Source organism: Amphibalanus amphitrite, unplaced genomic scaffold (genome assembly GCF_019059575.1).
Source record: "Amphibalanus amphitrite isolate SeventyFive unplaced genomic scaffold, NRLGWU_Aamphi_draft 000600F_arrow, whole genome shotgun sequence".
NCBI lineage: Eukaryota > Metazoa > Arthropoda > Thecostraca > Balanomorpha > Balanidae > Amphibalanus > Amphibalanus amphitrite.
Window position 1 is genome coordinate 392,655 of NW_024882094.1, and position 23,492 is coordinate 416,146.

Below are 23,492 nucleotides of genomic sequence, written 5' to 3' on the forward strand. Positions count from 1 at the left end.
GCTGTTTACGCTTAGGAGCGGCTTACATTACAAGTTTGCACCGATGCTGGAGGAGCTGAGCTGACAGTTGTTAGCGTTCTCACATTGTGTATTCAGTCATCCCTGTACCCCTCGCCAACATACCTGTTCCCCATTTGTCCCCAATAACACGTCACAGTATTAGGTTACAGATATGACCTCCACTGCCCCCCCCCCCTCCCCCAGGCGTGCTTTACGTGACCGGTGAGCTGGACTACGAGACATCCTCTCGTCACCAGCTGACCGTTACGGCCACGGACCGCGTCACGGGCTCCGTGACGTCCGTCCCCGTCACGGTGAACGTCACGGATGCTAACGATAACGCGCCGCAGTTCGAGCAGCTGACGTACTCTGTGACGGCGAGTGAGGCGGTCCAGCCGGGTGTGCGGCTCATGACCGTCACAGCCACCGATAGAGACGAAGGTAGGCGCGAGTCTGATGCTCTGGGGGGGGGGGGGGGGGCACGGAGTGGAATAGGGAGAGAGGTCATACGGGGGTGGGGGGAGGTAATGCGAGGTAAATGGAGTGCGAAGTGGAAGGAATAGTTTGAGACTAGAGTGTAGATAGGCTAGATGCTTTTCGAAGAATGTGTGGTTGTTCATTTGAAGGCGTTGTAACTGCAAGGATGCCGATTTGTTTGACAAATTCGATTTTGTTCAGGCTGCGGAACTACGGTGTGGCAGAAATATAATTATCGCTTTTCTTTGGGTTCTCGGGAAATACTATAATGCAATAGCGCCAGGAGCTGTATGCTAATTCGACACGGTTCCTTGGTGACCTTTCTGAGAGAGCACGAGACATTTGCATAATGTGCCGCGGATATTTGAAAACTGACTGAAGTCCGGCTCCTTGTATGGATATCAGCGTTGTAACTTGTGAAATGGACTGTCGTTTTTCGGCTGGGAATTTCTCCACTCCTGTGGGGATGGTGTAGTCCACGTGTTAAAGATAAGCCGCCGTAAGTGTATTAAACGACACACCGCAGGGGGACCTCCCTGTGATTGGTGCTACATTTTTAAGGCTTCCTCATGAGGTTAGCGTACGCTGTAGTACATTATTCAAACTACGAGCGTTTACCGTGCTCTGAATTACCCACTACTCGAGTCATCTGATTGCAATCGTCTACGCATTTCTTGCAGTACATATCTTGTAACCATAACTCCTTTGCTATCAACGTATGCAGTGTATGAAGTGTATGAATCCTTTTGGGCATTTCTTCTTTGATTGAAGTGTTCAGTTATTATGATAAAATACTTTTCTGTCAAGCTGCACTATGCGGCCTCATTTCACCACCGTGCACCCCCCCCCCCCCCCCACATCGACCCCCTCCAGCTCTAACGCCCCCCCCCCCCTCCGACAGACTCTGGCCGGCCGCTGATCTACCGCGTTCAGAAGGCTGACGGCTCGGAGAGCTTCCTGTTCCACATGTCTGCCGACGGCGGCCTGATGGTCCGGAGTTACCTGGACTACGAGCTGGAGAGGTCTCACCGACTGGTGCTCACGGTGTCTGACGACGGCTCACCACCGCTCACCGGCACAGCGCAGCTCACAGTTAATGGTGAGAAGGAAGGAACTCACAGTGGTCAGAGGGTGTTGCGGCCGCTTACCGCACCGCCCAGCTCACAGTTAATGGTGAGAGAATACCGCGCAGCTGACGGTTAATGGTGAGAGGGATACCGCGCTGCCGTATTTTCATTGTTTCCATGTTTCCATTGTTTCCCGCATATTCACAGTTTCTTTCCGCCTGGCTTTACTGTCACGTAAGAGTTATTGCAGGGAAGTATGGGACAGCCACTTACTCCATTACTTAGTCACGGCGAATAATTATCCCTAATGGATCTAATCTCTTAGACCGAGCGAGGGAGAAGGTTTTACTGAGCAAAATATCTTAAAAGCAGGTGGAAAAGCCATTCTTTGGAAGAGTCATTATTGCTAATGAGTCTGCTTCCCAGTCTTTCTGGTTTCAAAGCTCACACGAATATTTGATATTGATATTCGAGCATCAAAGTCGTCATTGGTCGTGTGTTTTCCTACTTATCAATGGTAGAAATCCTACGTCAATTTCAGCGAATATTAGCCGGCTTTTGTGTTACCGTTAGCCATTGATGTGTTCCTAAAAGCACCAAATGTATCGATCAAACGGGCACTTACCAAAATGGCATCGCCAACTAAATGAAGTGCGGGCCGAGTTACCTACCCATCACGTTATCATATTTAACTGATTTAACTACGGTAACTTTGACAATCCGCTTAGTAATGAGCTTGTGATCGCTATTAACCGGCGAACGCGACGATGGGATATCACAAACTATGACAAAGGAATCATTTAGCTGTACACGGAGATAATATTGTCGTCGTTGCGCGCATCAGAATTGTTACTTCTCGTACTGAGGCTCTTGAGCGCCTATACCAGTTGCGTAAGACTCGTGTGCCGAGGGGCTTCCTAACACAGCAATCGGTCCTATCGGCCCGCGCTGAAGTACGCTGTAGGGTATTCCCGGTACCTGTGAGAGGACGACAGACACCAAACTACATATCCCATGTATTCTCTGTACTGTACGACCTGTAAATTTGTCAGACACTGGGGGGCAACTACCGACTTTGCGGCCGGTGGGACGGTGTGGGCGACTACCGTCTCTCCCGTATTGAACGCTCTGCACTGAGGATGTAAATACATTGCAAGTGGAAACCCGGCCGTGCAATAGGCGACTCCAATAACTCTGAGAGTCTGTTTACTCAGGCTTTACTCACAGCACCGTGAGGTTAATCAATCGCAACACAAAACACCGCAGCTGACCTTTGGTTTCCGCAGTGATAACGTGCTGTGCGTTACTTTTGCGAACTATCGCCAACTCAATGCTCTCTCCCTCTCTCTCTCTCTCTCTCTCTCTCTCTCTCTCTCTCTCTCTCTCTCTCTCTCTCTCTCTCTCTCTCTCTCTCTCTCTCTCTCTCTCTCTCTCTCTCTCTCTCTCTCGCTCTCCCTCTCCCTCTCTCTCTCTCTCTCCCTCTCTCCGTCTCTCTCACCTCCCCGCCCCTCTCTCCCCGCGCAGTTGAGGACATCAACGATAACATGCCGACGTTCGAGCGTGCCAGCTACCACTGCCGGCTGACGGAGCTGCCCGTACGGGGCCAGTTCGTCACCATGGTCAGCGCCCACGACCCGGACAACGGAGACGAGATCACCTACCGCATCGCCGACGGCAACGACAGGCAGATGTTCTACATCAACAAACGCACAGGTGGGGGAAGGATGGGGTGCCGATGGGCTGCAGGCGGTAGAATGATGTGACGGGATTGGAATCGGACTGGCGCGAAGCATGCAGTTCTGTTGAAAATATGTCTATTCGATATTAATCCGATAACGTGCTTAAACTTGTCTTCTATTCTGTTATGTTGTTCTGTTTTGGTTTGGTTTTGGTTTTTGTGGTTTTTAGTGTTTGACTTTGTCATCTAACAATGTAACATACAGAACCATCATATGCTCCAAATCTGATGCATCTAGCGATCTCACCGATATTGGAGAAGTAGTGTCCAACCGTGACCTGCTCCGGCCCGTAACCCGTTATCGTTCGTGACGCTCACCCCCGTCTCCGTCACGACCCAGGTGTGATCACGGTGGCGAATATCCGCGCGTTCGGCGACTCAGCCGAGTACCACCTGAACATCAGTGCGGCGGACGGGGTGCACCACACCTACGTGCCGCTGGTCGTCGAGCTGCTGCCCGCCAACAAGGTAATGACAGAATCCACACATACAGCTTTTTCGGAAATAGATTCCTTATGTAAGGCGTAGTAAACTCTTATATGGAATGGGTGGATTGCCTGTGTCTCAGGACAATCTAAAAACGATTTTGATTGGCATACTTCTGTGACTTGCTGTCTTAACAATTCCCTTTGTTATGTAGGGAAATGATGCGATGTTTTGTGACTTTGACAGTGATGGGGACTGTCTCGAAATTATTCACTGTCTCAAAATTGGCACACAAAGTTGTCTATCTCAGTCTAGACCCCAGTCGGTATAGCCCCTGCCCCCTCACTGACCCGTCCCCCTCCGCCCGCCAGCACGCGCCGGCGTTCGACAAGGTGGCCTACGAGACGGACGTGCGTGAGGACGTGTCCAGCGGTACAGAGGTGGTGCGGGTGCGCGCCGTGGACCCGGACCGCGGCCAGTTCGGTCAGGTCACCTACAGCATCCCGTCCGACGTCTGGAGGGAGGTGTTCACCATCAACGCTACCACCGGTGAGTGGGGCGAGGGCGACAGGGGAGGGGAGTGTGAGAGGAGGGGAGCAGAGGGATGAAGGGAAATGGTCGTAGGCAGGGTTATGTTTATATGTTTGGTAGTTTTGGTGCGATGGGGATGGTTTAGGACGGCTCAGATAAATGACAGTTAACATTTTGTGAGTGGCTTAGTATCCCCTTGATGAAGCTCAACTTTGTTCCCACTTCTCCGGCTGACGGCAACCGCTATAGAAATAAAACCAGGCTAGTCTTTGATAATCGGAGTAGCCGTCAGTCCCTCTAACCACCCCGCCCCGTCCGGCAGGCGTGGTGAGCACCCGCCAGCTGTTGGACCGCGAGGCGCGGCCGCTGCTCGAGTTCTCCGTGTGGGCCACGGACGGCGGCCACCGGTCCGACCACGCCATCGTCAAACTGAGACTGACCGACGTCAATGACAACCTGCCGCGCTTCCAGCTGGAGGAGTACCGCGCCACCGTCGGGCCGGACAGCTCGGCCGGCGACGTGGTGTGCAAGGTGAGAGAGAGAGAGAGAGAGAGAGAGAGAGAGAGAGAGAGAGAGAGAGAGAGAGAGAGAGAGAGAGAGGAGAGAGAGAGAGAGAGAGAGGGTGAGGGAGAGGGAGAGAGAGAGAGAGAGAGAGAGAGAGGGGGGGAGAGAGAGGGAGGGAGGGGAGAGAGAGAGAGGGAGAGGGATAGGGAGGGCTAGGGAGAGGGAGAGGGTCAGTGTTCCTTGGTAAGAACTGATGCAGTAGTCTTCTCTATTCTATCTGCTTCGTGGGATAAGTCGCTTCTGAGAGGTATGTATTCTATCGCTGTATTTCAGCCTAACTCACATCTGTGTTGAATATGTGAAGAGCTTTTATCTATGCTATGTCGCAGTTGTTACTGTTTAAGCTCTCCCTTCCCCCAGGTGTTTGCCTCTGACGCTGACGAGGGTGATAACGCCAGAATAGCCTATTCTATCTACGAGACGGAGAAATCCGACATTCGCAAGGTGTTCGACATTAACACGGATACCGGAGAGATTATCCTGATGCAGCAGCCCGCCGAGCTTGGTGAGACTTCTACTGACGACTCTGGAACATCATATGGGATGGAGGGATGGGACTCAGGATCGTGGACAATGGCATTGATCATCTACTGAGGAAGAAGCTAACGGTGTGTTCATTGCGCTGCGAGTTGTTTGTTCCTGACGTCATGTGATAATGCATGTAGAATCAGGCACGATGTTTCAGTCTCGTATAGCGCCAATAGGCAGTATCTACATAAGTGATTTTTATATTCTGTCTTCCGCCTGCCAACGACTGAGCTCTGATATCCCCGCTCTGCAGAATCGGCCGTGTACCAGCTGTTTGTCCGCGCCACGGACGGCGGCTCGGAGCCCCTGGTGGCGGATGTGCCTGTCGACGTGGTGGTACTGGCAGACAGCCAGGGCCTGCCTGTGTTCGACCCGCTCCGCACCGGGCCGCAGGGGCTCTTCCTCAAGGAGAGCGACCCCGTCGGTAAGTAGGGGACAGGAGTATGCTTGTGAGCCAGCTGGTAACAGGGTGTGACTCTTCAGAGACAGAGAGAAGGAATGTAGGATGGCTCACATGCATTCTGAGAGAAAAGCGGCTGAGTTCTGTTGTTTAGGTGACTGCGTAAGTGCCCGTCCAATGTTCATTCTTCCTGTTCTGGTAAAAGCGCCACCGGCGGGGTACAAAACTTTCAGCTGCGCAAACTTTCAGCAAACTATGGCAAGATTTGCATACATGCAAATCTGTTTCATAATCCCACGTTATTAAATAACCAAAGTGCTAACTTCAACGCTCACAATTCAGCCACTGAACTTGTGTTTGCCTTTTTGCGATAGAATACCGTTTCGCTCAAAGTTTTGCTTCCGTTTACCTTACTTTTCTAACAGGCGCCACATCTAGACACCATAAGGTACCCAGCTGCCGCATTAGTCTGAGGTGCCCTGCCCGTACCACACCGTACCCTGACCGTACCACTGACGTACCGTCGCGTGTCCGCAGGTACGCGCATCACGTCGGTACAGGCTCGCGGTACCGGCACGCTCACCTACTCTGTGGTATCGGTACACAATGAGCCCTCGGCCGATATGTTCGAGGTGGACGCTGACGGGCAGCTGATCCTCGCCAAAAGTCTGGATAGGGAGTCGGTGGATAGGTGAGTTGGACGCTAAATGGACAGGACTGCCTGATCCTTTGTAGATAGCATACTTTATTTATTTATTTATTTATTTATTTATTTACTTATGTTATTGATTTGTTTTTTGCCTCCAATGGTATGATGGAACATTTGCATTTCTAAGGAAACTGGCTGCATTTCTTAAGCCCCAGAGCAATGAACGCTAGCAATATCACTTGCATGTTCCATTAACCATGTACTCGTCAGTCGCTAGATGATCGTAGGTGGAATGCTGTGAGCCGCGCCTCTGACCGTTGCACGTCTCGTGTTTCAGGTACAACATCACGATCGCAGCGCGCTCGGACGCGCTGCCGCCGCTGGTGGCCTACTCGCACCTGATGCTCTCCGTGATGGACGCTAACGACAACGATCCCGTGTTTGACGCCCAGGTGTACAGCGGTACCGTGCGCGAGGGACTGCCGGCCGGTACTCGGGCGCTGCAGGGTGAGTACACGGTGTACTGTGTACCGTGGGGAGTGTACTGTACCGTGAACCGATTTCTATACGCGTTTACAAGTTCGTTGTGTGGTGTACCTTTGCCGATAATGCATAGGAACTTTCCCGTTCTATACCTCTTCTCAGTTTTGGTTTATTGCCATCGTCGGTCTTGGACTTGGGCCCATTTCCACAGCTCTTTGCATACCCCATCTGCGCGGAATCGGCGTATTGGCGTCGTATTACTCCTGCTCATTCCCCATCATCTGACCGCTCTGTCTCTCCGTCTGCTCTCGCAGTGTCGGCCTCGGACCCGGACATCTCCTCGAGCGGCCAGGTGCGCTACCGTCTGTCGGCCGACTCCGGTCACCTGCACTCCGTACTGGCCGTGGATGAACGCTACGGCTGGGTCACCACGCTCCGCCCGCTGGACAGAGAGACGCAGGACACCTACCGGCTGTCTGTGGTCGCCACCGATAGAGGTGGGTGGGGGAGGGGTCTGTGAGACTCAGGACACCTACCAGCTGTCTGTGGTCGCCACCGATAGAGGTGGGTGGGGGAGGGGTCTGTGAGACACAGGACACCTACCGGCTGTCTGTGGTCGCCACCGATAGAGGTGGGTGGGGGAGGGGTCTGTGAGACACAGGACACCTACCAGCTGTCTGTGGTCGCCACCGATAGAGGTGGGTGGGGGAGGGGTCTGTGAGACTCAGGACACCTACCGGCTGTCTGTGGTCGCCACCGATAGAGGTGGGTGGGGGAGGGGTCTGTGAGACACAGGACACCTACCGGCTGTCTGTGGTCGCCACCGATAGAGGTGGGTGGGGGAGGGGTCTGTGAGACCCAGGACACCTACCGGCTGTCTGTGGTCGCCACCGATAGAGGTGGATGGGGGAGGGGTCTGTGAGACCCAGGACACCTACCGGCTGTCTGTGGTCGCCACCGATAGAGGTGGGTGGGGGAGGGGTCTGTGAGACCCAGGACACCTACCGGCTGTCTGTGGTCGCCACCGATAGAGGTGGGTGGGGGAGGGGTCTGTGAGACCCAGGACACCTACCGGCTGTCTGTGGTCGCCACCGATAGAGGTGGGTGGGGGAGGGGTCTGTGAGACCCAGGACACCTACCGGCTGTCTGTGGTCGCCACCGATAGAGGTGGGTGGGGGAGGGGTCTGTGAGACCCAGGACACCTACCGGCTGTCTGTGGTCGCCACCGATAGAGGTGGGTGGGGGAGGGGTCTGTGAGACCCAGGACACCTACCGGCTGTCTGTGGTCGCCACCGATAGAGGTGGGTGGGGGAGGGGTCTGTGAGACGCAGGACACCTACCGGCTGTCTGTGGTCGCCACCGATAGAGGTGGGTGGGGGAGGGGTCTGTGAGACCCAGGACACCTACCGGCTGTCTGTGGTCGCCACCGATAGAGGTGGGTGGGGGAGGGGTCTGTGAGACGCAGGACACCTACCGGCTGTCTGTGGTCGCCACCGATAGAGGTGGGTGGGGGAGGGGTCTGTGAGACCCAGGACACCTACCGGCTGTCTGTGGTCGCCACCGATAGAGGTGGGTGGGGGAGGGGTCTGTGAGACCCAGGACACCTACCGGCTGTCTGTGGTCGCCACCGATAGAGGTGGGTGGGGGAGGGGTCTGTGAGACCCAGGACACCTACCGGCTGTCTGGTCGCCACCGATAGAGGTGGGTGGGGGAGGGGTCTGTGAGACCCAGGACACCTACCGGCTGTCTGTGGTCGCCACCGATAGAGGTGGGTGGGGGAGGGGTCTGTGAGACCCAGGACACCTACCGGCTGTCTGTGGTCGCCACCGATAGAGGTGGGTGGGGGAGGGGTCTGTGAGACGCAGGACACCTACCGGCTGTCTGTGGTCGCCACCGATAGAGGTGGGTGGGGGAGGGGTCTGTGAGACTCAGGACACCTACCGGCTGTCTGTGGTCGCCACCGATAGAGGTGGGTGGGGGAGGGGTCTGTGAGACCCAGGACACCTACCGGCTGTCTGTGGTCGCCACCGATAGAGGTGGGTGGGGGAGGGGTCTGTGAGACCCAGGACACCTACCGGCTGTCTGTGGTCGCCACCGATAGAGGTGGGTGGGGGAGGGGTCTGTGAGACCCAGGACACCTACCGGCTGTCTTTGGTCGCCACCGATAGAGGTGGGTGGGGCAGGGGTCTGTGAGACTCAGGACACCTACCGGCTGTCTGTGGTCGCCACCGATAGAGGTGGGTGGGGGAGGGGTCTGTGAGACTCAGGACACCTACCGGCTGTCTGTGGTCGCCACCGATAGAGGTGGGTGGGGGAGGGGTCTGTGAGACTCAGGACACCTACCGGCTGTCTGTGGTCGCCACCGATAGAGGTGCGTGGGGGAGGGGTCTGTGAGACCCAGGACACCTACCGGCTGTCTGTGGTCGCCACCGATAGAGGTGGGTGGGGGAGGGGTCTGTGAGACTCAGGACACCTACCGGCTGTCTGTGGTCGCCACCGATAGAGGTGGGTGGGGGAGGGGTCTGTGAGACCCAGGACACCTACCGGCTGTCTTTGGTCGCCACCGATAGAGGTGGGTGGGGGAGGGGTCTGTGAGACTCAGGACACCTACCGGCTGTCTGTGGTCGCCACCGATAGAGGTGGGTGGGGGAGGGGTCTGTGAGACTCAGGACACCTACCGGCTGTCTGTGGTCGCCACCGATAGAGGTGGGTGGGGGAGGGGTCTGTGAGACTCAGGACACCTACCGGCTGTCTGTGGTCGCCACCGATAGAGGTGGGTGGGGGAGGGGTCTGTGAGACTCAGGACACCTACCGGCTGTCTGTGGTCGCCACCGATAGAGGTGCGTGGGGGAGGGGTCTGTGAGACGCAGGATACCTACCGGCTGTCTGTGGTCGCCACCGATAGAGGTGGGTGGGGGAGGGGTCTGTGAGACCCAGGACACCTACCGGCTGTCTGTGGTCGCCACCGATAGAGGTGCGTGGGGGCAGAACAACGTAGAGGGAGCGACGCGTTTTTTCGTTTGTATCCTTTCTCGATGCAAATTCACCTTTTTTTATTACCGATAAATATTTTTTTCGGTTATAACTCATTTCTATTTATATAACCAAGATTGCAGTCAACCAGTTAGTGAACCTGTCAGCTACCACTCGGGCACTGAGATCTCCCAGCCTTCCCTTGTCTCCGCCACTGACTCCCCCCCCCCCGCCGTCAGGCTCCCCGCGCCGCTCGGCCACCGCCAGTGTGGTGATCACAGTGGCCGACGAGAACGACTCACCGCCCGTGTTCGAACGCTCGCGGTACGTGGCCGTGGTCAATGAGGACGCCCTGCCTCGCACGGCCATCATGAGACTGAGCACGAGCGACGCGGACGAGATCAACGAGCCGGTGCGGTTCTACATCACCGCTGGCGACCCGCACACCCAGTTCGAGGTGAGCATGGGGGAGGAGGGTAAGGGAGGCAGGGGCGGAAAGGAATGGCAGGAAGAGAAGTGAGAGATAAATAGAGAAAACGGGGAGAGAAGAGGTAGAGGTGATGTGCTAGTTTCGGGGTCTTGTGGCTTATGACACGGTGAATGGATGATTAGTCAGTAGTTAAGATAGGACAGTGTGAATGTTGGTCTCCAATTCACTTAACTCGTTTGCGCCCGCCCGCCTCCTTCCCTCAGATCGTCTCGAGCGGCTCCAACAGCGGTGAGCTGTTTGTTCTGGGCACACTGGACCGGGAGACGGTGCCCAGTTACGATCTGGCCGTGACGGCCACCGACGGCTCCCAAGTGGCCACCACTGTCGTACACATCGACGTACTGGATGCCAATGGTGAGTGCGAGTTGGGCGCCGTATCTGTACAGTTGTAGGTGGAGCCTGAGGGTGAGGGAATGATGGATTGGATGCCGGATGGTAGGATGCTTTTAGCTATTTGTTCTTTAAGGGACGGGGTTAGTGGAAATAAGCCTACATGTTTCCGTATTTCATTCATAAATAGCCTTTGTAACGGACGTTTGCAATTGCATTGTGGTATAATCGCAACCTCCACGAATGATGCATTAAATGCATACCTAAAAAAGACGGCTTTCGATAAACCTGTCTGTCCTATTTCTCCTAGACACCTCACACCCCTCACCCTCCGATCTGGTCTCCCCAGACAACGCGCCGGAGTGTGAGGAGGAGCACTACCAGGTGACTCTGAGCGAGGCGGCGCCTCCGCAGCACGTACTCACCGTGCGCGCGACGGACGCCGACGATAGCCGGAACGGACGACTGCTCTACTACCTAGCCGGCGACGGCGCCGAGGACTTCTCCATCGACGCGGCGCTGGGTGAGACGACTTGGATTGAGGGGAGAGGTTGTGGGTAGGTGGTAGCTTTGATGGAATCGTGAGCTGTGAGAGTGAGTGATTGCTTTCAGCAATTCCCACAGCAAGATAGTTAAGACTTCCGCTATTTGCTACGTGCGATTGTATAATCAAAGTAAAAAAAAGAAAGATCTGACGGACATCTTACACGTTAGCTGCTATACCACAGATGTATCGGTTGAATATTTCATTCACGCCGTTAATTGACTCACAGTTAACCTAACCGTCCCCTCCCCTTCACACAGGTCACGTCAAGGTATCTGGCACGCTGGACCGCGAGACGCGCCCCGTATACCACCTGGTGGCCCACGTGCAGGACCGCGGCCGGCCCGAGTGGGAGTGCACCAGTCGGCTGACGGTCGCCCTGCTGGACGTGAACGACTGTCCGCCGCGCTTCCCCCAGTCAGTGGTGTCACTCACCGTGCCTGAGGACACGCCCGTCAACACCATACTGGGACGGCTGCACGCCAGCGATGACGATCTGGGTGAGAGAGCGGTGGGAGGAGAGGAGAGAGAGAGAGAGAGAGAGAGAGAGAGAGAGAGAGAGAGAGAGAGAGAGAGAGAGAGAGAGAGAGAGAGAGAGAGAGAGAGGATGAGAGAGAAAAAAGAGGAGTATGGAGATTTGTGGGAAAGTGATGTTGACTGGAGTTGGCGGAGGCAGATATGAAGTTTTGATGTGATGCGTTTGATGTGAAAAATGATGCATTTTGAGACGAGCATATTTGGATTTTTGCTAATCTTTCGATGGCTGACCTCAGGCCTCTAACTACCCGCTGACCGCCGCCCTTTCTCCCTCTCCCCAGGCGCCTCTGCCGAGCTCGAGTACAGTCTGGTGGACTCTGAGGAGAGCCAGCTGCTGCTGGACCCGCGCACCGGCGTCCTGACGCTGGCCCGGCCGCTGGACCGAGAGCAGCAGGCCATGTTCAACATCAGTGTGATGGCCACTGACGGCGGCTCGCCGGCGCTCTCCGGCACCGCCGCCGTCATACTGCTCGTGCAGGGTGGGTGTGCCCATGATTAAAAATGGTCTCATTCGTTAGAAATCGACTCATAGCCTCTGATGTAAGTTCACTTTGTCAGTCGGATGGCACCGTAAGTTCATTGTTCATTGTACCTTGTTCCGCAAACAACCACAGGCCATGGCCCACTTACTTACGGCTTCAACTATTCAAAAGTTCAGCTGAATTAAGGTGGACAGTGATCGTAGCAATGTAAACGGCATTCTACATTAGCTCATATGACCTGTGCTAGTGGAATATGTTGAACTTGCTCGTTCCTGCGCCGTACAGCTAAATCATCATTCATCATGACCTGCGCTGACCCTCCTGCTTTCTTCGTTTCCACAGACGTCAATGACAACGCGCCGGAGTTCACCAAGACCATGTACCACGCCAGCGCGTACGAGAACACCACAGTCGGGACAGAAGTGCTCAAACTGCTGGCCACCTCGCGTGACTCGGGGGTGAACGCCGAGATCAGCTACAGCATTATCGGCGGCAACGAGCACAACATGTTTGAGATCAACCGCAAGACCGGTGAGAGGACGGAGGGACTGGGAAGCTGGGAACGGTGGAGCAGTGAAGGGTGTGGACGTGATAGTACGGTACGCCTGACAGCCTGCATTCCAGCTTTTGTCAGGCGTTGCATGTCGAAACAGCTTAGCTCGAAGCAGCTTGGCTTAGCTTATAGTCGAGAAGTGCAAGGCGTATGTGGTTCATGGTGATACTGACGATTAGTTCGCAGTAACACTTCTATTTGCTCCCATACTTTTGATGCTTCCTCGGCCGTTGGAAAGTCGTCATTTGGAGTTGTTTTTCATTGAAGTCTTAGTCTCGCTCGTTTCCGTGAAAATCTCAGCTCTCAGTCCATCAAACACCCAGCCTTCCATACCCCCTCTGACCCCCACCCCCCGTCCCACAGGTATTGTCTCGGTGACCGCCCAGCTGGACTTTGAGCGGGCCCGCGAGTACATGGTGACCGTGGAGGCGCGTGACGGCGGCACGCCGCCGCTCAGTAACCACGCCACGGTGAACGTCACGGTGCTCGACTGTAACGACAACACGCCCGTGTTCGGACAGGAGGTGTACAGCGCAGTTATTAGGGAGGATGTGCCCACTGGAGAACGCGTCCTGCAGGTACGTGGATGGAGAGGGGAAGAATGTGTCAGTCTTGTTTCATTGTGATGTTGCCTCTGAAAAGGTTTTGGAGAGGAGGAAGGATTTATTTTATTTTAAGCTACGCTTCAGGAGCAGACAGACGTTGCACAATGCACGCCAGCTGAGTGCTGCTTGTATTTGACTCTGTCAAATATGTAATGTCAGATGGCCAAGCCAAGCAAAACACTAATAAATGGATAAAAATTCCGCCCGCATCACCACGGTTGTTCATCCGACCTTACGAATTGAAATCCTAACAATGGTTAGGACAGACAGACTCACATTAGCTTAACCGACCTGACCTGATCTGACTTATGACCCGTATCCACCTCTTCTGACCGGTCCCGTGACCTACCCATATCCACCTCCCCTTTAACCTGTGACCCGTGTGTGACCCCCTGTGACCCGTCGGTGACCCCAGGTACACGCGGCTGACCTGGACGCGGGCACCAACGCGCGCGTCCGCTACTCGCTGACCGGGGGCGACCCGCACGGACAGTTCGCTGTGGACTGTGACACGGGCCATGTCTACGTGGCCACGCAGCTCGACAGAGAGATGGTAAGAGAGCGAGGGAGCTGGGATCACACGGCGGGGCGGGCTGAACTGCGGGCCTGCGTTACATCAACAATGGTTAGCGGACAGGTGAACTGTGCCCTACCTCCTGAATTATTTTTGCTTTTCCTCTCCCACGCACTGTGCTTCCTGGTAATTACCAGGTATTACTTGAAACTAAGCGTAGTTTAAGATCCAAGTAAGGTATATCAGCTGAACATTAGCTACCTCACATATCTTATGTTTCCTCATCGCTGTAGACCGCTGTAGACCCACTGCGGTACTCTCCGGCGACTAACTCCTCTGTTTTACTTTGTGTCCAGGTATCCAGTTACGGTCTGGAGGTGACGGCCACAGACATGGGAGAGCCGTCCCTCAGCTCCACCGCCCAGATCAACGTGCATGTCAGTGACGCCAACGACAACCCGCCCGTCTTCAGCCAGGCCAAATTCGAGGCCGTCATTCAGGTATGGACCGTCCTCCGACGTCCATATGGCGTCCATACGGCGTCTATATTCAGGTATGGACCGTCCTTCCGGCGTCCCGCGGGGCTCGAGAGAGCTACTTCAGGCATGCAGCTCCGCTGTTAATGAGTTGTCGAGCTACGTAGTGTGCATATTGCATAGGCATTCTAAACAGATAAACTGCATTTTCGAAGTGAATGTGAATGACTGATGTCATATTTTTGGTCATACTTAAGCTACATTGATATGTCATTGTGAACCTGTTCATGTATCATTTGTGAATCTGCTCATATGCCGTACTCCTGCCACAATGTAATAAGCAGCTGCCCATGAGGTGTTTGACTCTCGCTACCCCTGCGCCTGTCCTCACCCCCCTGTCCTCACGCCCCTGTCCTCACGCCCCGTTCTCAGGAGGACAAGGCGCCGGGCCACGAGCTGCTGCAGCTCACCGTCACGGACGCCGACGAGGAGCCCAACGCCGGCCCGTTCACGTTCGAAGTGGCCGACGGTAACGCCGGCAACTGGTTCGTCATCACGCCCGGCGGCCAGCTGCGCACGGCGGCCAAATTCGACCACCGCCAGCGCGACACCTACCGGCTCCTGGTGCGGGTCTATGATAACGGAGAGGACGTGCGGTTCTCTGAGACATGGGTGGATGTCAAGGTGAGGACGGAGGAGGAGAGGAATAGATAAAGGGAGAGAAAGGAGGAGGGAGGTGGAAAGAGAAGGACAGAGGAGATTGAAGGGGAAAATGAGGGATGGGTGCAGGTTTGAAGGGGAGGACTGGGAAAACCTAGGTGGGAGACCTTTCTTTGCTGGAATTTGTTCAGACTCCATCCAATGTCCTGGTATGCGATGGTTATGCTATTTCATTTTCAACTCTATCTTACGTAAAAAGATGTGAAGTAACTCCTTACCTTTTGAGCGTCCTTTCTAACGTTACACCGTTCCGAGTTTTCCGTCAGTTCCTCAGTCGAATCCTTATCCGCACCTCTAATTTGCTGATCCGGGCTGGACGGTCACTTTCATCCGACATTAGTACTTCAGTAGTTCCTCAGAGCAGGCTCACGTGCGGTGGGGTGACCGTTTGTGGGGCTGTGTGGCCCGTCCATTGTGACGGGGTCAGCCTCGGCATAGCACCAGGGTGGCCGCCCAGACCAAACCAGACCAGCTGCCTCAATACTCGCCTTATTGACCCCGTCCCGCTCTGTTTTCAGATTATGGAGGAGCCTTAGTACCCGCCTTATTGAGTCCATCTCGTTCTGTTTTTCAGATAATCGAGGAGCCGCAGTACCCGCCGGTGCTGATCCCGCTCCACGTCTCCATCCAGTCCTACCAGGACTCGTTCCCTGGCGCCGTGGTGGGCCGGGTGCACGCCTCAGACCAGGACCCGTACGACCGGCTCCAGTACAGCCTGACGGCCGGCCCCGGCCAGGCCGGCCTGCAGCGGCTCTTTGAGCTCGACCCCGACGACGGGTCGCTGGTGACGCTGGCGGGCATTGACGCCGGTCTGTACCGTCTGAACGTGTCGGTGACGGACGGCAAGTTCACCAGCTACACGGACGTGACGGTCGAGGTGCGCGACATCACCGAGCAGATGGCCCGACACGCGGTCGGCGTCAAACTGGACGCTCTCTCGCCGTACGCGTTCGTCCTCAGCCACCTCAAATCGTTCCGGCGCGCGCTGCGCAAACAGCTCAAAGTGCGCTCCAAGGACATCCTAGTGCTGAGCGTCCAGCGCAGCGGCGGCGGCAGTGGTCGGCGGCGGCGCGCCGGCGGCTCGCAGCCGGCGCTGGAGGTGCTGCTGGCGGTGCGCCGCGGCCCCGCCTGGATGGAGCCGGCCGTGGTGCGGCGCCGTCTGAAGGCCGGCGCGGCGGCCATCAGCCGCCAGCTGGGCGTGCAGCTGCTCGATGTGGACGCGGACGGGTGCGAGCCGAGCCCCTGCGGCGGCCACGGCGTGTGCTCCGACGTGGCCGTGTTCGATCGGGAACAGGTGGTCAGCGTGGCCACTGACGTTGTGAGCTTCGTGTCGCCGCGCCACAGCCGGGAGGTCAGCTGCGAGTGCCACGTCGGCTTCGGAGGCGAGTCAATGCAGCCTGTTGCTGTTATTGTGTCAGTGTGAGCTGGTTTATTGTAAGTTGTAACGTTAGGTGTGACAATTGACGTTGGTTATTAATGTAGTGGACCAGATAGCAGCCAGATAGGTTTTCTACATGCAGGACTGTGTCTTCTCGAATGTCGTTATACGTATAATGAATGCAAGAGCGTGATTTTCACGTTTTTTGGGGGGGGATTCCACAAGAAACGGGATCACGCCCATCACCTCTCCGGCCCCAGTCTAACCCCATCGTTTCCCCGTTCCCCAGGCGAGCTTTGCACGGACCTGGTGAACGAGTGCGGCCGCGCACCGTGCGCCGACTACCAGCTGTGTATCCCGGACGGCACGGCCGCCGGCTTCACGTGCCGCTGTCCCGACGGGCGCACCGGTCCGCGCTGTGATCTGCTGGCCTCCGAGTGCCGCGAGGGACAGTGCTACACCCCCGGAGCGCCCTTCTCGCTCAGTGGAGACGGGTTTGCCGAGTACCGGCTGATGCAGGCGCAGCACAGCCGCTCCAGTCTGCGGCTCAGTCTGCGGACCCGCCAGCCGACCGCCACCCTGGTGTACGCGGCCGATGGAGTCGAGTACAGCATTCTGGAGGTAGGTTAACTGCGAATTATGGGACGGTGATTGGAGAGAGGTGTTATGTGGTGTATGGCAGGCCAAAAAGGTGGCTAGTTCTGTTCGTGCTTGTGGTTCTCAAGGGACTTCAGTTTTGGACTCGTGGCACAATTATCGTTCTCTCTCCAGCTGACCACCCCTTTCTCCCTAACTGATCCACCCGCCCCGCCCACAGCTGGTGAACGGCCAGATCCAGTACCGGTTCGACTGCGGCAGCGGCGAGGGACTAGTCCTCGTGCCCGACACACAGTTCAACGACGACCGCTGGCACAACGTGGTCGTCAAGCGCTTCGGCAACCGCGCCGAGATCCTGGTCGACGGGGACTTCGGGGCGCAGGTCAGGGAGGCTGGCATTATATGTCTACCATGCTAGCGTGGAAAGCTGGCTTCAGCTGGCTTTGGCTTTTGCTGGCTTTTGTGTTTGCGGGTGTAAGGTAGAATGTTTGATGCGAACTAAGAGGGGAGAGTGCCACTGCCAATGAAAAAGAAAATTCAAACGTAAATTGGCAGTATTTTATCCTAGAAAGCAGCACGCTGTCGCGTAAGTTTTGATGGAGTCACTTTTAACAGCTCTTTCATGGTAGTTTTTCTGATAAGCTGCTCCAGCTCCACGTGCCCCTCCCCCTCCCCTTCCCAAATCTGTTTCTCCGCCATCCGCCCCGCGCAGTGAGCCGCCGCTGACTCCGTCTGTCTGTCTGTGCTGGCAGGGCGTGGCGCCGGGCTACTTTGACGTGCTCTCGGTGGCCAGCCGCCTGCTGTTCGTGGGTGCCGAGGTGGCGGCCCCTCCGGCCGGCGGCGCCGCCAGGGAGCCCCGGCGCGGCTTCACCGGCTGTCTGGATAACCTGGAGCTGGACGGCGAGCGTCTGCCGCGGCACCGGGCCGACGGCGCCGGCTCTGCGCAGCTGGTGCGGACGGTGGGCGTGTCGGCCGGCTGCGGCGCCGCGCTGCCCGAGCCGGGCGTGTGTGACACTCAGCCGTGCCTGAACGGCGCCCGCTGCGCGCCGGCCGCCGACCGGCCCGGCGGCTTCAGCTGTCTCTGCGCGCCGCGCTTCTCCGGCGCGCGCTGCGAGGTCGACTCGGACCCGTGCGCCTCGGCGCCGTGTCTGAATGGCGGCGTGTGCAGCGCGGAGCGCGCCGCGCCCGGAGGGTACCGGTGCGACTGCGCGGCGCGGCTGACCGGGGACCGGTGTCAGTACGGCCTGCACTGCGCGCCCAACCCGTGCCTGAACGGCGGCGCCTGCGAGGACGGCACGTTCGGGCCGCTCTGCAAGTGCCGCGGCTTCACCGGGCCGCTGTGCGCCGTGGACGTCAACGAGTGCCTGCAGAGCCCGTGTCGCAACGGCGCCACGTGTGTGAATGTGCCGGGCTCGTTCCGGTGTCAGTGCGCGGCCAACTGGACGGGCCAGCTGTGCAGCCTGGCGGCGGCGCCGGCGCCGGCCGTGCCGCTCTCGGTCACCCTGGAGCACATTGTCGGCCTTGTGGCCGTGGTTCTGGCGCTGTTCCTGCTGGCGCTGCTGATCGTGTGCTGGCGGCAGTCGCGCCGGAAGCGCAGCCGCACGCCGCGTCAGCGGGCAAACGGCCAGGACGCGTCCAACGAGATTTTGCTGCAGACTCTGAATTCAAAAAACCCGCGCGGCGAGTATCAGCGGATGTCCAAGGTGTCCAACTTGGAGGCCAACAGTTCGGTACGTGTCATACAAACGCACACAGCACGTATTTTTTCTTGCACTACCTATCATATTGATTTCACCTTACGACTTCTAACGACCCGCAGCCGTTCTGAGCAATATCTAGTTTTGTTGTGGTGCGGTAGTACATATGCTGACATTAATAGTGCCATTGCTTTGTCACATTGTTTGCTTATGCCGTCACATCTGAACAACATGTCGGTATTTTGTCTTCTTTCGTCCGTCTGCAGTCCAACCCTCACTGCCCCTTCTATCCCGCAGGCCGCGGGGACGCTGCCGGCCCGTCCGGCCATTCTGACCACTTGTCACTGACTGCTGTCATCTGACCTTACTGACCCCTCTGACCACTCTCCGTCCGACAGGCCGCGGGGACGCTGCCGGCCCGTCCGGCGTCGTTCACCGGCGCAGCCAACAGTCGGCCCTCCGAGCCGCCCTACTCGACGCTCAACAACCTGGACACCATCCGCAGCTACGGCTCGGCGGCCGACGACCTGGACGTCGCGCCATCCCACAGCGCGTGCCAGTACTTGCAGGTCAGTCGCGCCACCCCACAGCGCGTGCCAGTACTTGCAGGTCAGTCGCGCCACCCCACAGCGCGTGCCAGTACTTGCAGGTCAGTCGCGCCACCCCACAGCGCGTGCCAGTACTTGCAGGTCAGTCGACACACACCACAGCGCGTGCCAGTACTTGCAGGTCAGTCGGCACACCCCACAGCGCGTGCCAGTACTTGCAGGTCAGTCGGCACACCCCACAGCGCGTGCCAGTACTTGCAGGTCAGTCGGCACACCCCACAGCGCGTGCCAGTACTTGCAGGTCAGTCGACACACACCACAGCGCGTGCCAGTACTTGCAGGTCAGTGGCGCCACCCCACAGCGCGTGCCAGTACTTGCAGGTCAGTCGACACACACCACAGCGCGTGCCAGTACTTGCAGGTCAGTCGGCACACCCCACAGCGCGTGCCAGTACTTGCAGGTCAGTCGGCACACCCCACAGCGCGTGCCAGTACTTGCAGGTCAGTCGGCACACCCCACAGCGCGTGCCAGTACTTGCAGGTCAGTCGACACACACCACAGCGCGTGCCAGTACTTGCAGGTCAGTGGCGCCACCCCACAGCGCGTGCCAGTACTTGCAGGTCAGTCGACACACACCACAGCGCGTGCCAGTACTTGCAGGTCAGTCGACACACACCACAGCGCGTGCCAGTACTTGCAGGTCAGTGGCGCCACCCCACAGCGCGTGCCAGTACTTGCAGGTCAGTCGACACACACCACAGCGCGTGCCAGTACTTGCAGGTCAGTCGCGCCACCCACCACAGCGCGTGCCAGTACTTGCAGGTCAGTCGCGCCACCCCACAGCGCGTGCCAGTACTTGCAGGTCAGTGGCGCCACCCCACAGCGCGTGCCAGTACTTGCAGGTCAGTCGGCACACCCCACAGCGCGTGCCAGTACTTGCAGGTCAGTCGCGCCACCCCACAGCGCGTGCCAGTACTTGCAGGTCAGTCGCGCCACCCCACAGCGCGTGCCAGTACTTGCAGGTCAGTCGCGCCACCCCACAGCGCGTGCCAGTACTTGCAGGTCAGTCGGCACACCCCACAGCGCGTGCCAGTACTTGCAGGTCAGTCGCGCCACCCACCACAGCGCGTGCCAGTACTTGCAGGTCAGTCGCGCCACCCCACAGCGCGTGCCAGTACTTGCAGGTCAGTCGCGCCACCCACCACAGCGCGTGCCAGTACTTGCAGGTCAGTCGGCACACCCCACAGCGCGTGCCAGTACTTGCAGGTCAGTCGGCACACCCCACAGCGCGTGCCAGTACTTGCAGGTCAGTGGCGCCACCCCACAGCGCGTGCCAGTACTTGCAGGTCAGTCGGCACACCCCACAGCGCGTGCCAGTACTTGCAGGTCAGTCGCGCCACCCCACAGCGCGTGCCAGTACTTGCAGGTCAGTCGCGCCACCCCACAGCGCGTGCCAGTACTTGCAGGTCAGTCGCGCCACCCCCACAGCGCGTGCCAGTACTTGCAGGTCAGTGGCGCCACCCCACAGCGCGTGCCAGTACTTGCAGGTCAGTCGCGCCACCCCACAGCGCGTGCCAGTACTTGCAGGTCAGTGGCGCCACCCCACAGCGCGTGCCAGTACTTGCAGGTCAGTGGCGCCACCCCACAGCGCGTGCCAGTACTTGCAGGTCAGTCGCGCCACCCCACAGCGCGTGCCAGTACTTGCAGGTCAGTCGCGCCACCCCACAGCGCGTGCCAGTACTTGCAGGTCAGTGGCGCCACCCCACAGCGCGTGCCAGTACTTGCAGGTCAGTCGACACACACCACAGCGCGTGCCAGTACTTGCAGGTCAGTCGCGCCACCCCACAGCGCGTGCCAGTACTTGCAGGTCAGTCGCGCCACCCCACAGCGCGTGCCAGTACTTGCAGGTCAGTGGCGCCACCCCACACAGCGCGTGCCAGTACTTGCAGGTCAGTCGACACACACCACAGCGCGTGCCAGTACTTGCAGGTCAGTCGCGCCACCCCACAGCGCGTGCCAGTACTTGCAGGTCAGTCGCGCCACCCCACAGCGCGTGCCAGTACTTGCAGGTCAGTGGCGCCACCCCACAGCGCGTGCCAGTACTTGCAGGTCAGTCGCGCCACCCCACAGCGCGTGCCAGTACTTGCAGGTCAGTCGCGCCACCCCACAGCGCGTGCCAGTACTTGCAGGTCAGTGGCGCCACCCCACAGCGCGTGCCAGTACTTGCAGGTCAGTCGCGCCACCCCACAGCGCGTGCCAGTACTTGCAGGTCAGTCGCGCCACCCCACAGCGCGTGCCAGTACTTGCAGGTCAGTGGCGCCACCCCACAGCGCGTGCCAGTACTTGCAGGTCAGTCGACACACCACAGCGCGTGCCAGTACTTGCAGGTCAGTCGGGACTCGGGACACACCACAGCGCGTGCCAGTACTTGCAGGTCAGTCGCGCCACCCCACAGCGCGTGCCAGTACTTGCAGGTCAGTGGCGCCACCCCACAGCGCGTGCCAGTACTTGCAGGTCAGTCGCGCCACCCCACAGCGCGTGCCAGTACTTGCAGGTCAGTGGCGCCACCTCACAGCGCGTGCCAGTACTTGCAGGTCAGTCGCGCCACCTCACAGCGCGTGCCAGTACTTGCAGGTCAGTGGCGCCACCTCACAGCGCGTGCCAGTACTTGCAGGTCAGTCGCGCCACCCCACAGCGCGTGCCAGTACTTGCAGGTCAGGTGGGGGACCAGACTAGTTAGTTCTACTCCTACCTCTCCACCACCAAGTGCCTGCACGTCAGTGGGGCCCAGCTTTAGCCTCTTCCTAGCATTACTTCAGGTGGCGAGTCGGGCCCACTTTTATGCGTCTCTCAGTAGTTGCAGTTCAGTAAATAGGCGCTGGCTAACCCGTTTTACATTGTTTTTCAGCTAGCCTAAAGCAGGCTTGGCCTTGCGACTAGATCTTACACCTAACCTGAGCACCTGTTTATCGTTTCAGAACTTCAACAAGCCTACAGCGAGCGTGGCTCCGTCGATGGCAGCGACAGCGTCTGACGTCAGCGCCTCCAACACGCTGGAGAAGACCTTCCGAGACATGGACAAAACATCAAACCGTCCTACTACGACATGCACAAGATACAGAATGGTAAGTGTTGGCATCTACCCTAGGGATACGTCCGGTGGAGTTTGTAGAATTTTAGGTTCGTTAGTGGGCTCGTCAAGAATGATTTTAAACTCTTTTATGTCCATTGTTTGTTTGGTTAGAAATTGGGTTGCCAGATACCGTAAATATTCGTTTTTTTTTTTCCGTTGGTTGGATCAGACGTTTATCGAAAATGCCCAGGTAGTAGCGCCACTACCATCATCTCCGATTCTCTGGTGACCGTGTGCTGATGTTGGACCGTTCCTGACGCCGTGTCCGCCCCGCGCCGTTCCAGACCAGACGGACCCTCAGCTGGCGCGCTGAACCGAATTCAGCTGCCACCGCTGGACAAGCCGCGACGAGTGGTCGGGGCCACCGCCCGTCCTCACCCGACACCCCCGTGAGCGCTCTGTCACTCTGCCCTCCCCCGCTACTCTTCCCGTCGGTCCCTGTCGCTGCTTTTGTCCAGCGTACTTACAACGGTGTGGGATTATCCGGTTGGTACATACGTGATAACATGGTCATTTTGTACCTTCGGCTTAGCAGCTTTACCTATAAACATGTGATTGATACGATTCGTACGGTAGGGCATGTTATACAGGAAGCAGCAGGTGAAGGCCTCCAGACGATATTGTATCCCAAACAAAACGTAGCTCTATGATGTTTTGTTAAAACCAACATTGCCTCCGTCGCCTAGTGTTCAGTAATCGGTTTTATGTATCGTATCACATTGTGACGCGCGTTCGTTCCATGTGGCCCTACAGAGTACCACTGGGACTGCTCCGACTGGGCGGGCGCCACCAGTCAAACGCCGCTGCCCAACATCACAGAGGTGCCGGGTCAGAGGTCAAGACTCGTCCAGTTACCATAGCAACGAGAGCAACGAGAGCAACTCGGCGTCCGCGCGCCCATAGGTGAGTGTGTTGGGAGGGGGCGGGGAGCGGAGGGGGCGAAGAAAGGGAGAGAAGATGGGATTAATTATATGGGGAGATTGGAGTAACGCGGGAAGAATGCGAGGTGTACCAATTTGGTCAGTGTCTCATATTTCGGTGCCAGCAATTG

At 57.5% G+C, this 23,492-nt stretch overlaps 1 protein-coding gene across 1 annotated transcript in view; it reads left to right on the forward strand.

The window, feature by feature from the left end:
• Window positions 1-23,269, forward strand: part of LOC122394580 (fat-like cadherin-related tumor suppressor homolog) — a gene marked incomplete at its 3' end in the record, with an annotated part of 128,888 nt that extends 105,619 nt beyond the window's left edge. The window contains exons 20-48 of the mRNA XM_043391568.1: window positions 205-441; window positions 1,379-1,576; window positions 3,069-3,257; window positions 3,623-3,750; window positions 4,080-4,257; window positions 4,562-4,770; window positions 5,164-5,308; window positions 5,585-5,755; window positions 6,269-6,422; window positions 6,718-6,887; window positions 7,178-7,360; window positions 10,076-10,293; window positions 10,530-10,680; window positions 11,006-11,179; window positions 11,461-11,700; window positions 12,019-12,216; window positions 12,562-12,750; window positions 13,136-13,350; window positions 13,793-13,930; window positions 14,248-14,391; window positions 14,800-15,051; window positions 15,662-16,469; window positions 16,755-17,086; window positions 17,283-17,444; window positions 17,815-18,792; window positions 19,158-19,328; window positions 22,287-22,433; window positions 22,726-22,795; window positions 23,195-23,269. Of these exons, the coding sequence (XP_043247503.1) occupies window positions 205-441; window positions 1,379-1,576; window positions 3,069-3,257; window positions 3,623-3,750; window positions 4,080-4,257; window positions 4,562-4,770; window positions 5,164-5,308; window positions 5,585-5,755; window positions 6,269-6,422; window positions 6,718-6,887; window positions 7,178-7,360; window positions 10,076-10,293; window positions 10,530-10,680; window positions 11,006-11,179; window positions 11,461-11,700; window positions 12,019-12,216; window positions 12,562-12,750; window positions 13,136-13,350; window positions 13,793-13,930; window positions 14,248-14,391; window positions 14,800-15,051; window positions 15,662-16,469; window positions 16,755-17,086; window positions 17,283-17,444; window positions 17,815-18,792; window positions 19,158-19,328; window positions 22,287-22,433; window positions 22,726-22,795; window positions 23,195-23,269 (6,624 nt within the window). The remainder of the gene's footprint in view (window positions 1-204; window positions 442-1,378; window positions 1,577-3,068; window positions 3,258-3,622; window positions 3,751-4,079; window positions 4,258-4,561; window positions 4,771-5,163; window positions 5,309-5,584; window positions 5,756-6,268; window positions 6,423-6,717; window positions 6,888-7,177; window positions 7,361-10,075; window positions 10,294-10,529; window positions 10,681-11,005; window positions 11,180-11,460; window positions 11,701-12,018; window positions 12,217-12,561; window positions 12,751-13,135; window positions 13,351-13,792; window positions 13,931-14,247; window positions 14,392-14,799; window positions 15,052-15,661; window positions 16,470-16,754; window positions 17,087-17,282; window positions 17,445-17,814; window positions 18,793-19,157; window positions 19,329-22,286; window positions 22,434-22,725; window positions 22,796-23,194) is intronic.
• Window positions 23,270-23,492: the final 223 nt, after the last annotated feature.